Below are 18,182 nucleotides of genomic sequence, written 5' to 3' on the forward strand. Positions count from 1 at the left end.
GTTTTCAACTAGACACACATTTTTATGGCAAGGGTCTGCTTTCCCTGAAAATTTTTGACATTTTGTTGGAAAACCAAATAACCAAAACCCCAAAAATGTGTTGGAAAACTGATTTTTTTTGGTTTGTGGCTGAAATATTAGTTTTTGGCAAAAGCCCAAAATATTCTGCTTTTTTACCATACATTACAAAACTCATGACCCGTCATTTTTGGCCTCCCCTCATTTTCTGAACAAAATCAATTAAAAATTCTCTCTTCTCAGTTGCACAAGTTTCTGTCTCTTGAGATATTATAATCCCAGTAGTTATGTAGCAATGCATCTATATAGATCTTTAGAAATTTTGGGGTAGGTTTTTAATATTAAACCCTTCCAGACTACCTTTATCTCACATTGAATAAAAGATTTTTCTCTTTTTCTTTTGCAGGTTATCTTTAAAGCCAGCACTAATATTATGACACTAGTTCCAAATTTTTTTTTTTTTTAAAGTGGGGAAACTGTAGATTTGTAAATATATAAATTTACTTTCTTTTGAGGAAGAAACTTAATGTGAGAGACATCTGAAACATTATTTGCTCCTCTTTTATAAAGATCTTTAGGTTCAAGATATTTTTTGGATTGAAATATTCCATTTGAATTAGAACATCTTGAATGATCTGTGTGGATCAAGTTGAGAGAGCATGAACCTGTGATTTTATTCTACAGATTTACAGGGAAGATTTATTAGAGGGTGAGTAACTCCTAGGCAGCTCTTATAGACAGTATGCAGAAAGCCACACTAAGCAGAATTCCCTTTACTGAATTTTCAGTGATGCCCCTTGATTATAGATAACATTGTTTCCTCTCTTTCTTTCAACTTACCTACTTCCACCAGGCTCTAATTACACCTGGCCAATTGAAGCCTACAGTTGAATTTGTATGAGATCTGATAAAAAATTAAAGATTGGTATGGAAACATAGCTACAAACTTTTTCCAAGGCCACAAAAACCTCTACCAAGCTAGTCTACCGTATGAGAAGAGAGAGAATATTAATATTGCTCTAATTATCTTTAGCTTGCTACTAAGTGAAAGTGTTAAAATAACTAAAAAGTAGAGACAAATATTTGTGGTTTTATTATTAAACAAAAAGTGATTTACAACTTCATATTGTGCAAATATCAAGCTCAGTGATTTCATCTGCAAATTAGTTTAGCTTCCTACTGCCATATTTGAAACTGTAAGAGAAAATTTACTTGTTAGAACTGTGACGGGTTGAGTCACAGAGACCCCTTGGGACTATCACCTGATGTGCTGAAACTACCTCTGAGCCCATTTTCTCTGATGGCTTGGGACTCCAGAACCCTGCCTTGTTGAGACAGACATGCTAACCAGCTGCAACACAGACCCAGGGACTGAACCCCGCAAAGCTGCAGACTTAACTGAAAACAGCTCAGCAAGTACTCCTGCCTCCAGTACCCAGACACTCCGCTCCCAATGGGATCCAAACCCCAAATAAATCTGTTTTACTCTGTATAAAGCGGATACAGAGTAAACTCATAAATTGTCGGCCTTGTATAAACACTGACCGAGATATGCACAGCTGTTTGCCCCCCCCAGGCATTAAATCACTTACTCTGGGTTAATTAACAAACAAAAGTGGTATTATGTATAAAAAGTAGGATTTAAGTGGTTTCAAGTAATAACAGACAGAACAAAGTAAGTGACCAAGCTAAATAAAACAAAAACACACAAGTCTAAGCCTAATACATTAAGAAACTGAATACAGGTTAATCTCACCCTCAGAGATGCTCCAATAAAGCTTCTTTCACAGACTAGAATCCCTCCTAGTCTGGGCCCAATCCTTTCCCCTTGTACAGTCCTTGTTAGTTCCAGCTCAGATGGTAACTAGGGGTTTTCTCATGACTGTAGCCCCCTTGTTCTGTTCCACCCTCTTTTATAGCTTTGGCACAAGGCGGGAATCTTTTGTCTCTCTGGATCCCCATCCCTCCTTCTAAATGGAAAAGCACCAGGTTTAAGATGGATTCCAGTAACAGGTGACATGATCACATGTCACTGTAAGACCTCTTTCTCCATTCTTTCAGGGCTGGCGTACATGTATCCAGAAAGGTTGATGAGTAAACAGAAAAAGAAAGGGAGTACTTATGGCTTAAAGACTTCCAGACTAACAAATTTATTTGAGCATAAGCTTTTGTGAGCTACAAACATGTGAGCTATGAAACAATGGGTGTTACCATACACACTGTAACGAGAGTGATCACTTAAGGTGAGATATTACCAGCAGGAGAGCTGGGGGGAAAAACCTTCTGTAATGGTAATCAAGGTGGGCCATTTCCAGCAGTTGAGAATAATGTCTGAGGAACCGTGGGGGAAACAGTGGGGGAAACTGACGAAACTGCAATCCATCGGTGATCTTCCTGAAAACACCATCCTGGCCACTATGGATGTAGAAGCCCTCTACACCAACATTCCACACAAAGATGGACTACAAGCCATCAGGAACAGTATCCCCGATAATGTCACAGCAAACCTGGTGGCTGAACTTTGTGACTTTGTCCTCAACCATAACTATTTCACATTTGGGAACAATGAATACCTTCAAATCAGCGGCACTGCTATGGGTACCCGCATGGCCCCACAGTATGCCAACATTTTTATGGCTGACTTAGAACAACGCTTCCTCCGCTCTCGTCCCCTAATGCCCCTACTCTACTTGCGCTACATTGATGACATCTTCATCATCTGGACCCATGGAAAAGAAGCCTTGAGGAATTCCACCATGATTTCAACAATTTCCATCCCACCATCAACCTCAGCCTGGACCAGTCCACACAAGAGCTCCACTTCCTGGACACTACGGTGCTAATAAGCGATGGTCACAAACACCACCCTATACTGGAAACCTACTGACCACTATTCCTATCTACATGCCTCCAGCTTTCATCCAGTCCACACCACACGATCCATTGTCTACAGCCAAGCTCTACGATACAGCCGCATTTGCTCCAACCCCTCAGACAGAGGCAAACACGTACAAGATCTCTATCAAGCATTCTTACAACTACAATACCCACTTGCTGAAGTGAAGAAACAGATTGACAGAGCCAGAAGAGTATCCAGAAGTCACCTACTACAGAACAGGCCCAACAAAGAAAACAGAACGCCACTAGCCATCACCTTCAGCCCCCCCAACGCATCATCAAGTATCTGCAACCTATCCTGAAGGACGACCCATCACTCTCACAGATCTTGGGAGACAGGCCAGTCCTTGTTTACAGACAGCCCCCTAACCTGAAGCAAATACTCACCAGCAACCACACACCACACAAGAGAACCACTGACCCAGGAACCTATCCTTGCAACAAAGCCCATTACCAACTGTGTCCACATATCTATTCAGGGGACACCATCATAGGGCCTAATCACATCAGCCACGCTATCAGAGGCTCGTTCACCTGCAAATCCGTCAATGTGATATATGCCATCATGTGCCAGCAATGCCCCTCTGCCATGTACTTTGGTCAAACTGGACAGTCTCTACGTAAAAGAATAAATGGACACAAATCAGACATCAAGAATTATAACATTCAAAAACCAGTCGGAGAACACTTCAATCTCTTTGGTCACTTGATTACAGACCTAAAAGTTGCAATTCTTCAACAAAAAAACTTCAAAAACAGATTCCAAGGAGAGACTGCTGAATTGGAATTAATTTGTAAACTGGATACAATTAACTTAGGTCTGAATATAGACTGGGAGTGGATGGGTCATTACACAAAGTAAAACTATTTCCCCATGTTTATCCCCCCCCTTCCACCCGCTACTGTTCCTCAGATATTCTTGTCAACTGCTGGAAATGGCCCACCTTGATTATCACTACCAAAGGTTTTTCCCCCCAGCTCTCCTGCTGGTAATAGCTCACCTTAAGTGATCACTCTCATTACAGTTTTCAGAGTAGCAGCTGTGTTTTTCTTTTTGCAAATACAGACTAAGAGTACTTGTGACACCTTAGAGACTAACCAATTTATCTGAGCATAAGCTTTTGTGAGCGACACCCATTGTGTCATGTTCTCTATGTATATAAATCTCCCCACTGTATTTTCCACTGAATGCATCCTATGAAGTGAGCTGTAGCTCACGAAAGCTTATGCTCAAATAAATGTTAGTCTCTAAGGTGCCACAAGTACTCCTTTTCTTTTTGCAAATACAGACTAACAGGGCTGCTACTCTGAAACCTGAGTAAACAGAGCCATTCACAACCAATTGTCCTAGTTAATGGAAGCCATCAAGATTCCAAGCCACCATTAATGGCCCATACTTTGCATAGTTACAATAGGACTTCAGAGTAATACTTCATATTTCTAGCTTCAGATACAAGAATGATACATTCATAAAAATAGGATGAACACACAGATTATAAGCTTTGTAATATCTTACAAGAGACCTTTTGTATGAAGCATATTCCAATCATATTCACACTTATAAACATATTTCCATAAAATATACGGAGTGCAACGTCACAAGAACAACTAGAAAATTTCTAACAGTTGTGTGGCACTTGATTGTTTATGCAGGTACTACCTATAATGCTTTTTAGCATACAAAAAAATTGACAATAGTGCCTGAAATATTTCACATTTTTCTCTGTACATCATCTTAACATTGCTAAATATTATAACAAGGAACTGAATATACTTATGGGTAGCAGCTTATAGTGCAAGCAGATAAATGTGATTTTCCACACAATGTACAGAGGTAGACTAAACGTTTAGTATCGGGAGTTTTCTGTAGCATTTAATTTTGTATTTTAAACAACTGAGTTTCTGGCCCTTCTTAACACAAAGGATATCATCATCAACTCAGTATTTCCCCAAACAAAATGTTTTTCTCACTTGTTTTTAAAAGGAAACTTGAGTTCATAAATTGTAATGTTTCACTAGTCAAATGTCCTTTTGTTTTGAGGTTCTTTTTTTCAATTTTGTCATCAATTTCTCCCTATAGACAATCAGGATTAAGTACTGGCATTCTGGCACTTGACATCAGCTGCTGTGTAAATCTCTGGAATTACTGAAGTTATAAAGTAATCACTTTTCTGAGAAGCTTGCATTTCCAAAAATGTCCAGTTTAACACACTAGCAAACATTTTTACACTAATATAAAAAATAAAAATAAAACAGGCTTATTTGACTGTGCAGTTTTACTCCCATTTTGGAGTATGACAGAAATTATACACCAACTAGAAGTTGGCTGATTTACAGTCCTGCGTTGATATGTTAATTAAAAGAAAAAAAAAGTGTTGCATTCTCTAGCAATGTGTTCTATGCTGAAAATGAACTCTGATAAGTGAATGGACATGACAGATAAGCAAATCATCCTAATATACTGGAAGATACATATTCCACCTCCTCCCCCTTCCTGTCTAACTACTTTAACATTACATCCAAAAGGTAAAATTCAGCTCTTGGATCTTAATGGAGGATCCTGATTCCATATTCTGCTCTCTCTCCATGGAAAGGTTAATGTCAGATACATGCATGGGAAAGCAGATCCCTCATATAGGGAGAGCAGAATATTAGAGTCAAGCTCAATTATGACATTGTGAGAGCAGAATTCTGACAGTAAAATTTGCTGTGGCTGTAGCAACCCTAATTAACCCCTTCGTTTCTCTTGCTTTAAGCCCCTCCCCCCCCAAGATTTAAAAAATAAATATATTTAAAAAAACAAAAACAAAAAACAACCCATGTGAAACCCTGACCCCATTGAAGTGAATAGGAATTTTGTCATTGACTTCAATGTGTGTGCGGTTTTATATTCAGGTAATCCACTAGTTTTAATGATAATTCATTGCTAGCAACTTAACAACAGTCTTTATTAGATGCATAGTTAACATATACACAGAACATCTTAACTCGGGTCAGTCCATCAGTCTAACCTAAAACCAACGGTCTTCTCTGGCTGTCATCTCCCACACCCTGAAGATTCTATTCATTATCTTAAGTATAAATATCAAATGAGTTTATATCTAAAGAACTATGGAACACCCTTTGCAGGCCAGTGATCCACCACAGCTCTGGCCCCCATGTCCCTCACAGACCCCAGTACCCCTTTCTCTGGGATTCTGCCCCCTGGCAGTACCCCCACACTCTGCCTTTGGGTCTCCCCTTCCTGGGGAACCCCCAACCCACTATCCCCACCTTGCCTCAGTCTAGGCTACTGCCAGTCATCACCAAGCCCCCACTCCCTTGGGCAGACTGCAGTGTAAAGGCCTCTCATCATAGGCAAGGGGGTTTGGACATGTTGCCTTCCTCTGCCTCTCAGTACTTCTCTGGACCTTGGACTAAGCCCTACAGCCTGGGGAGTTACCAGCCTAGAGCACCCCCACTCAGCCTACTCCATCCCCAGCACTGCACCACCCTCAGTACCCTGTCAGGCAGGCCCTGTTCTCTCCCAGCCTAGAGAGAGACCCCTTAGTCCACTGGCTCACAGCCTTTTTATACAGGCCAGCTGGGCCCTGATTGGGGCATAGCCCAGCTATGGCTGCTTCCCCAATCAGCCATCCCCAGCCACAGTCCTCTCCAGGGCTGCTTTTAACCCCTTCTATTTTAGGAGCAAGGTAGCTACCCTGCTACAGAGTGACTACAGAAAAACAGACTTTGTTAAGTTTCTGAGCATGTCCAGTCTGAGGTAGGTGTTTCTAGAAATCTGAGCAGAGTACTCACACAAAGTAATGAAAATACTATGCCACCTCTCCAAATATCCTTTTGTACCACTGACAGGCCCCGGTTGCCAGGATTGAACCTGGGGCCCCGGGAGCTTTGTGCATGAGCCTCTACTGCATGAGCTAAATGCCTTACACCTGTTAGGTAAGGCTATAGAGTGGACTCATTAAGCTCTCTCTCTCTCTCTCAGTGGTTTCAGTGCCACTAGAGGGGACAGAACATCACACCCAGGAGGTGTGTGGGTTACACTTTCTCTCAAGGATTTGGTAAATGCTACTGAAGTCAGGTCTTTACACTAGGCAGTAAGTTTCTAAAGCTTGATGGAGCTAATAGAAGGGTAACCTTTAGGCACTATTGCAGCTGAAATGTTATTAACTCTACCACAGCAAAAACTAGAATTTTGTGCAGACTATTGACCAGCAGGAAAGACTCCTGTCATATTTAAAGTTTGACTCACTAAATGGTCATACTAGAACAGTGAGTGTATCAGTGTTTTTTATACGGACACAGCAGCAAAATGAGGACAAACACATGCATGGAATTAAGCTGCAAGTTTTATTAGACTTTAACACAGCAGAGGACCGCTACTCTCTAATCACTTTTACTCCCCTATACTAGGCATTTAACTGGCTCTAGTGCAGGGGCTACAGAGCTCCTTACCATATAACCCATAACTCGGGATAGGCTGTCCTCAGCCTACCACCCACAGGCCTCGGCTCTCTCTGAGTTCTACCACTCTTCCTGCCCTCAAGAGGATTCCATGAGCCCAAGGCCCATCACCAAAATTCCAGGTCTTTTACCTCTGGGACCAATTCATTTTATTCTCTTAACTGCACTGGAAACCAGTTCTGAAGGATGCTCCATATGACCCCTGTGCCAGGTTAAATCCTGGGAGCTGGGGAATGCTAGGCAATCAATACTCTCTTCTCCTCAGCTGGCCAATGGGTGCCAGAAACTGCTAGCAGGAGGAGCTACCCAGTGTCTCGTAGTGGGTGTCTGACCCCATCAAGTTCCCCCCACCTGTTGAGGCAGGTGGGTGGCATACAGAGGTTATAATATTAGGTAGAATCACTATATCATTATTAAGCGACAAATGAAAGACAAACCAGGTAAAATAGAAAACTTACTTGCATTTACAGCTATTCCATAGGCAACTATCTTATGAAATGTGAGGTTTTTGTCAAGTTGTCTCCTCAGTGCTCCTCTACAACACTTGGCAAAAAAGCAAAACTCATTTTACAAGTTACATAGTTCACTCAATTTACTATTTCTAACTCACACATAGGGAAAGGGGGACTGTGAGTTCAACAGCTATTTTTAATTTTTTTAAAAATCAAGCAATTGCATGCTACATATTGACATGATTTATTCAAGTATTTCTCACAGGGATTCAGTACACTTGGGGGTTTAATGGCAGAAATTCAGTGGAAACCAATTACTGAATAAGGTCTTGATCGTGTAAGTTCTTATGTAGTGCACAAAGAGAGGGCACATTTTTACAGTATTGCCGACTCCTGTGATTTTATTGCAAGTCTATAAATGTTTGGGTTTTTTCTTAAAGCCTTGCCTCTTGGAATCATGTCAGTATGTGAGAATCTCAACTTTCATTAGAAACATGAGGATCCACCTATGTGTTCCTCACTTTCACCTTCATCTTGCCACTAGACAGGAGTAACATGATGGATATACAGCAATGTTCTCCATTAATGCAAGTTGAATTCCCCTATACTCCTTGTCTACACCATCACATTTTACTTTGTGCTTATATGCACAACACTTCGCATCACCAGTATTATGCAGAACCTAGCCCTAAATAGTGTTGCCTCTAAAGCTACAAATGATTAGTCTCCTTTTAATTATGGGCATATAATAACAGTGTAAACAATAATAACTCAGAACTAAATGCACAGATTTTTCTATTTGGACAACATTGATGAGCTATAGAAATAAGAGAAAATAATACATGGATTTCAAAAACTGTACTTACAATGCTTGTTCCCCTTATGAATGAAATAAGATTTCTACAGACTGGTAGCAGGATTAACATGCAGTTAAAATTAAGGCATGTCGCAGAAGCTCTCGCCCAAGCCAGTGTTGACTGTACACATAATGGTATAAAAAATTATATTACAAATTTGGGGGGAGGTTAAAGAAGAAAGGAAACATATTAAAAAGCAAGTCTCTCATATGGAAAAATTACTCGGTATCAGCAAAAGTAGTGCAGTAGGGACCGATAATAAAATACGTATGTTGCAACATTCTCCTTTGAGAAGATGCTTAGCAGACTAACTCATACTTACACCCAGCATAACCCGTGTATAAAGGTAAGCATCATCTTCTTCATACCAGTGGTATGTGTCAATAAACAGATATAAATTCAATCCCAGCCACACCAGCTACAATAAAAAGTGGGGGTTGGGGGAAGACAACTGATTAATGCCACCTTGGATATTTTACTGCATATTAAATCATTTGTGGTATTCTTTCAAAAGGACCTGGGAAATATTTCAATACCAGTTGGAAACACAGTTCTAGAAGATCACAGAAGTTAGAAATGGAAAATACCTATCAGACTGAGGCTATCTTTTGTCAAATGCAGGATATAGTCCCCCAGTAGAGGACATATCATTACATAGTAAATGTCAGATAGCACATTTGATTTAGCATGGAAGTAAGTGTATGTGTTTGCAAAAGGCAATAACAATGAAAACTAAAGACTTTCAGAAGTGAAAAGAGTTGGGAAGGTTGAGGGAACTCCCGCATGGCAAAAAAATCAGAAAATAATTCAGAGCACAATTTCCAATACAATTATAAACCACTGTTCCCTTAATCTGAGAAGTAAAATGCTTTAAAAAATACAGTAAGACATTAAATTATTTTAAAGGCTATTTATAAAAGTTGAATATTTTATACAGGTTTTACATTTCACTTGTTCATTTACTGTAAGCAAACCATAAAAAACCTCTTAAACAAGCTTAAATACTTATATATAGCCAATTAGTTTTTTTAATATTAAAGAGATACTTACTAATAACAGGACTGACAGACTTTCACTGAAAACCCAGCATCTCATCTTGATTGCCACTCTTTTATGTTAACAGCAATTCACTCTTGCCTCATAACATAACCTGAGTTCTCTGTACATTCCTCAAGCTTTTCTGCTAACTAATTTTTGTCTTTAGATCTTAATAAGCACCTACCCGAGCTGCAGCTCTCTCTAGGAATTTTTTAAGTAAGGACTTCCTGCTATGAGCAGATCACCAAACTGACATGCCTTATGACCTGTGTAAATACAAAGCTGATCTGTGTCCAGTGATTCCTCTTTCAAAAGTTATCTTACAGAAAATGAGAGCTGGTTTCATTAAATTATCCTCATTTACCATGCTGGGTTGGCTTTCACCACAGGTTCAGCAGAAATTAACATAATTCTTCATGATGCAAGTTCTTAAAATACCAAACAGGATGGAGTATTCATTATGTATATATCTTAAACACACAAAATTATCTTAAAAGAAGTTGATGATTGCAAAGTCAAGCACTCAAAAGTTAGGAAATGCCAGAATGAAAGTTGCCTATACAACCTTAATACAGACCCTTTGTGAGTATGTATTATGATACAGACCTTAATAACATGATCAGATACTATTTTTTCACACAAGACCCCTGCTTTATTCAGAGCACAGAATGGACAGTGTTCATTTAGTGAGACGCTATTCAATATTTTGTTTTACCCTCAGTGTGCAATATATGGTCCCATGCCCTATTCAGACTCTGCTCTGAATACAAAATTAATTTCCTTATTGGTTTTTCTATGATGCTCATCAATATAGGATCTGACTGCTTCACAAACAAATTTATTTTCACAACACCCCTGTGAGATGAGGAGGAGCTGAGGCACAAAGAGATTAAAGTCAAAAGCATCCACTAATTTTCAGTGCCCAATCTGAGATACCTAAGGCTTGACCTGCAGTGTACTCAGTATTATATAGCATTTATACGTTCAAATTACAGCTCCCAATGATTTCAGTTGCAACTCTGAGTGCTCAGCACTTCTGCAAATCAGACTCCAGTTTCTCAAGTCAGGCACCCAGAAAATTAGAATCATATAATTAGTGGACACTTGTGTAAAGTTTGCTTTAAGTGACTTGCCCAACATCACACAGGGACTCTGGGCTAGATCCATAAAGGAGACTTAGGGCTTGTCTACACAGGGACACAAAAGATATTTTAATCTGAATTAACTAAAGGTGTGAATTTAAAGTGGATTAGTTAAACTGCATTAAACCTCTGTGTAGACACTCTCATTCAGAATGAAAGAGGTCTTAATTTGGTTTAACCTTTAGACTCAGTCTTGCAATGCCTAGCATTTAGATGCCCTGCCACCTACTGGAACACACACCCCTGAGCTAGGTGTGCAGGCTCCCTATGCAATGCAATGGGGAGAGTCACGGATCCACCAAATCCAACATGCTGAGTCACCTAAACTAGACAACAGAAGAAAATTCCAAGGAGAGGAGTTCATCCAAAGACCTGCCCCTCAAAGGCAATTAAACACATAAATCCAGGTTCAAGGGAGGTGCCTCCATCAGCTCAGAATTCATAGCCGTGAATCCTCTCCTGGAATTAAATATCCATTTGGAACCAGGGGATTGTATGTTGGGTCTTCCCACGTTCCTTGTCAGTCCTGCAGTACAGTAATTTTCATACTCTCTCTGGCACAATTCATTATTTATACACTGTGGAACAGCTTCAACAGGAGAGACTGAAAGAGAATATGCTACAGTATTGTGGTTAAGGTACTCATCTGGGATGCAGAGAGCTCCTCCACAAGACCACATGCCTCTGCTTCATCACACTCCTGAACCAATACAGTTTTGTATATATATCCCTTCTCCCTTCTCCACAAACCCCGCCCCCAACAGATCATAGGAAGGGCTTGTGGCTTCTTTCTGGGTTCTGGAGAGTGCGGTTTTTTGGCTACCCCTTTGACTCCTCAGCACATTTTTTTTCTGTGAAGGTTCTTCTGTCTATCCCCCTATTTTAGTCTGCAGTCATGACCATAATGGCCTCCAGTGCCTCAGCCTCTGTGTAATAGCCGAGGTCTCCTTCTTTCAATGGGCTACAGCAATTATCCTCTCAAAACTGACCAGGTAAGCCTCTTGGTCATCTTCCAATCCAATCTTTGCAAAGGAAGGAATGGCGTTCACTGACGCTCTGGGCAGCCCACACAGATTAATAAGTCTCTGAAGCAGCTGTTCCAGGATCTGTGGCTGGTCTTGTTTTTTGTTGCTGTTTCTTCATAAATTGTAGAATGAGTTACTGCTCTTTCTGCTGTTCCATCATCCATTTTGTGACCACTTCCATATTTTCCTTTTATACCTCTTTTATGGTGGGGTGGGCAGGGTATACGGAGGAGGCAAAAAAAATCCCATGACTCCTACTGACACATTTGAATAAGTAACTCAGGCTATGTCTACGCTTAAAAAACAGTACAGCAGCACAGCTGTGCCACTGTAACACTTCAATGTAGACACTCACTACAGCGAGGGGAGATGTTCTCCCATCACTGAAGATAATATACCTTCCTGAAAGGCAATGGCCAGGCTGAAGGAAGAATTCTTCTGTCATCCTAGCACTGTCTACACCAGAGGTTAGGTCATCATAGCTACATGTCTCAGGGGTGCGAATTTTTCTCACCCCTTGAGAGATGCAGCTATGCTGATGTACGTTTCCAGCGTAGGCCAGCCCTTACTCAGCCTCCTCCAAACACAATCCATACACCCTGTATAGTCAAAGCTTACCCCTAGGATTTGGTTTATTTACAAAGAAATGCATGATTATCATATTTCCAGCCAAAGTCTTCTCCCCTGGTGTGGTTGTTCCCAGGAGTTCCTCCTGAGGAATGGTCAGCCTAGAACCTTATCTTCAAAGGGTTATTCCAAGTTGGAGTTAACAAGCCACCAGCAAAAATGAGTCAGCAGGATTCAGTATCTCTGAGCAGAATCAAGACCTAATCACAGGGTGGGTTCACAGAAGGCTACTACCAGCCTGTTACAGGGTCCCTTTTAGGAATATTTATTTGAATATTATAACATTTAGCCAGTACCATAATTATAGTCAATGGAAAGAACCACTTTTCTGATTTTCTTTCACTAAGCATGAATAATCAATTAAGTTCATTTGCACTTGTCTAAGGAGAAATCCTCTCTTCTGCCCCTAGTCTGAATAATTCAACTGGTGGCCAGAGACCTGCATAGGGAAAGGGGGTACAATCCTCTCACGTAGGCTGTGGAATGGCAGTATAGCACCCAGTTCAGGAATGACTTAATCATATTTGTTATTAATCATGTTTATCACAGTAGTGCCTAAGGGACAACCAAGAATGGAGCCTTATTATACTGGGCACTACAGAAGCACAGAGATGGTCCCTGCCCCACAGAGCTTACAATCTAAACAGACAAGACAAACACAGGGTGGGGGAAGGAGTAGAATACACAAGCAGGTCCTAGAGAGAGTGTATGTGTGTGTCAGGCGGGGTTTCTCACTTATACAGTTTTGAGATCAGGGGTTGCTGGGAGGAAGGGGGGAGGATTCACATATTGACAGATTCCTTAGCCCCGTTCCCACCCTTGTCCCCATAGGCCTTCTTACTCCCAACCTCTCCCTGCACGAAGCTGTGTAGCCTCTGAAAATCCACCCCACTACCACTCCCTGCTTGCCTTCCACAGCAGAATCGTTTCCAAAAGAGTTCTTCACATTCATGCCTTAAAGGCAAAATTTGCCCCTGACAAAATAGATATGTTTGTTAAAAATGAAATGTTGGAGGCAGTTTGTCCAAATGTGAGTAATTCATTTTAGTATTTCCAAAACATGAGAAGCAATGGATGACAATAGTGATGTTTAAAGAGCATCTGTCATGCTCAACAACTACTTTTTAAGTACTTAATATCAGTTTATGTTATGCTGTTTATATTATTGTTGATACTCACTACAACCATTATAATGAAACTGTTATGATGTGGGTTGTGAATGTTTATTATATATACTTGCAATTTAACTATATCTATTTTCAGGTTTATTGTTAATACATGGAAGGATAAAAAAATACTATGATTATTCACTAACAAGCCTCTATAACCTAACAGACATTGATTGACCGGTTCCATTATGCTGTTCAACAGACACTATACCTACAGTTAATTGTTCACTTCAGAAACCCTTTTAAGGTCAATAATTCACCGTCCTTATTGCTTCTGGACTATCACAATCACTAACAAGATAGTGGCTACAGCACTGTTTTTCAATGAAGCAAAAGGAAGAGGATATGAGGGAGAGGGGAAGAAAAAAGGTGCTGAGGGTAAAGAGAAATATTGGGAAGGTCAGATGCCAATTTTGACTGCTTTAAGAAAACCCAGCACCTGGATTAGCTGTACTTCAAAGCAGAATGCTGTGCTGAGATGTTCTGCTTTGAAGTACAGCTGATCCAGACAGCAACTTTCTAAAATGAGTCAAAACTGGCATCTGAAACAGAATTTCTTTTAAAGTACAGCAGATTCATATGATGGTTTGGGCTCCAAAATTTGTCTGGATCTGCAGCTGCACTTCAAAGCAGCACATCTCAGTGCAGCATTCTGCTTTGAAGTACATCTGATCCAGATGCCAGGTTTCTTAAAGGAGCCCATACCATCATGTGACTCAACTGCACTCTAAATTTTTTCTTGTTTAATAGCAATGATTTTTCATTTATACTCGCAATGATTTGTGATACTATATTGTATCTATCATAAACAATGATCAGGTTAGGTAAACTAAATATGACAACTGCTTATTATAATCGTATGTAATGGTCTCAAACCTCTAACATAGATCCACCCAGACAGGAATCAGGAATGAACTCTGATTGACAGATGCTTTACTGACCCCGGAGCTAGCTGTTGCTTCATTTTGTGGGTGCTTTGCCATAATCTTGGGATGCAACTTCTCCCACCAGCACATAGAATGTGGAGAGAAGGAGAGTTTTCCTTTGGCAATCCAGTGCAAAAATCACCGATGGGACAACTGTGTTCCCATACTAAAGCAAAGCCACAGTGTGGTCCTTTCAAAGGAGCAGTCCTGCAGTGAGTGGGGACTGTGGGAGCACAGAACTGTCCCACACAAATGCCTAAAAAAGTGAATTAGTGTTGGTTTATGCAAATATTGCCATAGAACTCTAACATAACTGCCCACCTCCAAATAAAATGTTAGCTACCTGTAACACAAACCCTCAAATTTATTAGTAATCCTTTTAATATCTCTAATAAAAATGGGGTTATTTTTCTTTGCTGTTTAGATTCTGAGCTTTTAGGGTGCATTTGGGTTGTATTTTCTGCCTTTCTCAGCAACCATAAGGGCTAGAAATTTACTTAAAAAAAAAAAAAAAAGAAAGCTGAGATTTTCAGGTAATTACCTGATTCCAGGAGCTGGAGCTTCAAGAAAAATGTAATAATTGAGAGACTCATGATAGAGTCATGAGATTTGGCAATACTACAATACTTACTGCAGGAACAGCTGCTTTTCTCCCTACCCCATATGTTGCCAGCTGCCTGGGGTAGAGTGAGAACACAAGAACTTCATTATTATTGATTTTTTGTTTGAAGGAGCAGGAACTTGTCATGTGAAAGCAAATGCTATGGCCATGATCTCCAGCCCTTGTTGATAATGCACAGATAGGGGTGAGGTGCTTCTATCACAAGACAGAAGAAAAAGGATGATTAGGATACCTGACTTTCTGTTCTGAGAATGTCACTTTGAAAAACTGACCAAGATTGGTTACTAACAATAAAGCCTGATCAGGTTCTTATGCTATCTGAATGGTCCCATGCTCTCTCCCCTCTCAGCCCACCTTTTAAAAAACAAATTAATGAAATGTAAAACATTTAGAAATAATAATTCAAGCCACATTTTCATTGGGCCTCCAAAAATATGCCAACAGAAATCACACCATTTTGCACAAGTGAATAAGGCAGTGAGGTGCCCAGTGACCTGTTTTTCTTTGCTTCGGAGCAAATGAGAACTTGAGAATGCAGTTGAAAGGGATTTGCATCTGCAAAAAGCCAAGTAATTGCATGCCCAATTATTGATTTGTGTGTGCAAAATGCTGTTTTTCAGATCAATCATTTTCTATTTTTTTAAACTATCTGAAAAATGTACAGACAGGTATAATTGCAAATAATATGGGTGCATTTTCAGGAGGCCCGCTGAAAATTTAACAGGAAAGAGAAAGTTACAGATGCAAGGGGAATTACCTCCATTTGTGAGGTGTGAAATAAAGAGGAACAGGGATGGGTGGAAAGCAAGTGATGATAAGGTGTCCATGGTGTCATTCTTAGTGTCCCATAGCAGGTCGAGTTTGGGAGAGAGGGAAAGAAGAATGGAGCAAAGGGGAGTAGATAGCGGTAATGGCAATGAGCAAGGGGGAAGAAAAGGGTAGGAAAAGAGAGGGAAAGGACAGAAAAGAAGGGCAAAGTAAGAAGTCAAAGGGGAAAGAGAGAGGAGAGGAGACAGCTGGTGAGAGGATGGTGCGAGGAATGGGGAAGGGGTGTCGTTCAGTAGTTTCCTGGGTTGGGAGAGGCAGAGGCATTTGAGTTCCCCATGGCTCAGGCTGGGGCTACAGGGGAGTGGGAAGCTGAAGCCCCTATAGCTCCTGAGGCGGGGTAGGGTGGGGTCTCCAAGCTAATGTGTGGGAGGCTGTGGCGATGGCAGCCACTGAGGAGCAGGTTCAGGGAGGAGGGAGGAAGATATTCTTGAAAGTGAGAAAAGTATAAATAGGAGACAGTGACATCATCACTTCAGTTACCTCTCCCCCACCTCCACACAAGGAGGCAAGATTGTTGGGAAGACAAAGAAACTCCATTGAGGCTATGGGAGGGGCTAGTCCTAACTAGAAGGCATTCCAGTTGGCATGAACTGCTGTGAAGTTTTGGGTGAGAGAAATCCTTTTGCTTTTAGAATTATTAGCATGGTAAAATTAAGGAATTAGCTTACGATTTTATATTTTATTTCCTTTTGTAACCAGCTCTGATCTTGCCAATCAGTACCACTTAATCACTTGAAATCTATTTTAATAAATCTGTTTCGTGTTTAATCTAAATCAATGTGTTTTTGGCTGATGTGTCTGCGGAATCTACTCAGGTTAACAAGGGCTGGTGCATGATCAATTTCTTTGTCAATTTTCTAGGTAACTGAACAGTACAAGACGGTACACTTCTGGAGTGCAAGGCTGGAACCAGGGATATGTGGGTGTCGCCCTATATGTAATTCAAAAGTGGCTGGGAATAGCACTCTAGTATACGTCTGGGGGTAACTTGCATGTTAGAGGCTGGGGTGAGTGGCAGAGTGGCAACTCACTCAGCAAAGCAGGGCATGGTGTGCACCAGACTGGATATTTAAGGAGGCACAACGATAAACAGCCCAATTATGCCCTGGGGGATGTCACAACATGACCATATCATCCCTCAAAACAATTTTGGTTAAGGTATTAACAGACATCAGGGCTTCTTCATTCTTTTTTTTGGGACCAATGACAATAGTCATTTTTCCAGCAACAAAAGAAAACAACCAGAATAAATGGTGAAAAATAAAAATGTTTAAAAATATCCTGATGTTATTAATGTAAGAACATATTATCATCTTTATAGTGGGTGTGGGTGCACTGAATGGTGGAAAGAAAGAGGATGCAGGGATCCTCTTCTCCTACCAAGTGAATCTGACAATGGATAGCCATAATTTGATTTCATTGAACTAACAAGCATATGGGAGGGGGAGGGGCTGCTATCTCTGGTCTGACTAGCAAAGATGGGGACCGATCAACTACTAAAGGTCAGTCTCAAAGTTCAATTCAGATTTTATGTACAGCATTACAGGTACGAAAGATCCTGAGCCAAATTCTGTTCTGTTTTACTCATATTTGCACCAATGGAACAGATTACAAAATTTGTCATTTTATTAATTTTTACATAAAATTTTATTGATGTTTTGCTCATAGGAGTGCAAAGTAATAGCATAAGAAAGATCATAATAGTGTAAGGGATGAAAAAAATTGCAGTCTCATGAGGTGTAGTTTAATTTTTTTGCCAACCATAATACAAACATCATTTACAAAATGAAGTCATTGTTCAATCACAACATTAGAAAGATCCTTGCCCTCTATTTATTTTACTAAAATAAAGTGGATTAAGCAGTATGAATATTTCTCAGCTAGATTATACTAATACTTATTTTTTTAATAATGTATTTTTTACACAGATGTTACTGGATTAAGAAGATCTCATTTCTGGCACTTATTCAAATTTTTGTGATCCCATTTGCAGTCAGCTTTTTTGAGTATGAAATGTTGTCAAGCGCTGACTGAAATACTTTTAGTGGAATATTCGATAGTATATTTTTTGTTGATATAATTTTAAATTTTTTCACTGGATACATCAGAGATC

General features: G+C 40.2%; 1 protein-coding gene across 1 annotated transcript in view; it reads right to left on the reverse strand.

Moving 5' to 3' along the window:
* Nucleotides 1-9,787, reverse strand: part of NOX3 (NADPH oxidase 3) — a 62,675-nt gene extending 52,888 nt beyond the window's left edge. The window contains exons 1-4 of the mRNA XM_077811802.1: nt 9,743-9,787; nt 9,015-9,110; nt 8,702-8,812; nt 7,842-7,926 (exon numbers count right to left, since the gene is read on the reverse strand). Coding sequence (XP_077667928.1) covers nt 7,842-7,926; nt 8,702-8,812; nt 9,015-9,110; nt 9,743-9,787 — 337 coding nt within the window. The remainder of the gene's footprint in view (nt 1-7,841; nt 7,927-8,701; nt 8,813-9,014; nt 9,111-9,742) is intronic.
* Between the last annotated feature and the right edge of the window lie 8,395 nt (nt 9,788-18,182).

This window comes from Eretmochelys imbricata, chromosome 3 (genome assembly GCF_965152235.1).
Source record: "Eretmochelys imbricata isolate rEreImb1 chromosome 3, rEreImb1.hap1, whole genome shotgun sequence".
NCBI classification, from domain to species: Eukaryota; Metazoa; Chordata; order Testudines; family Cheloniidae; genus Eretmochelys; species Eretmochelys imbricata.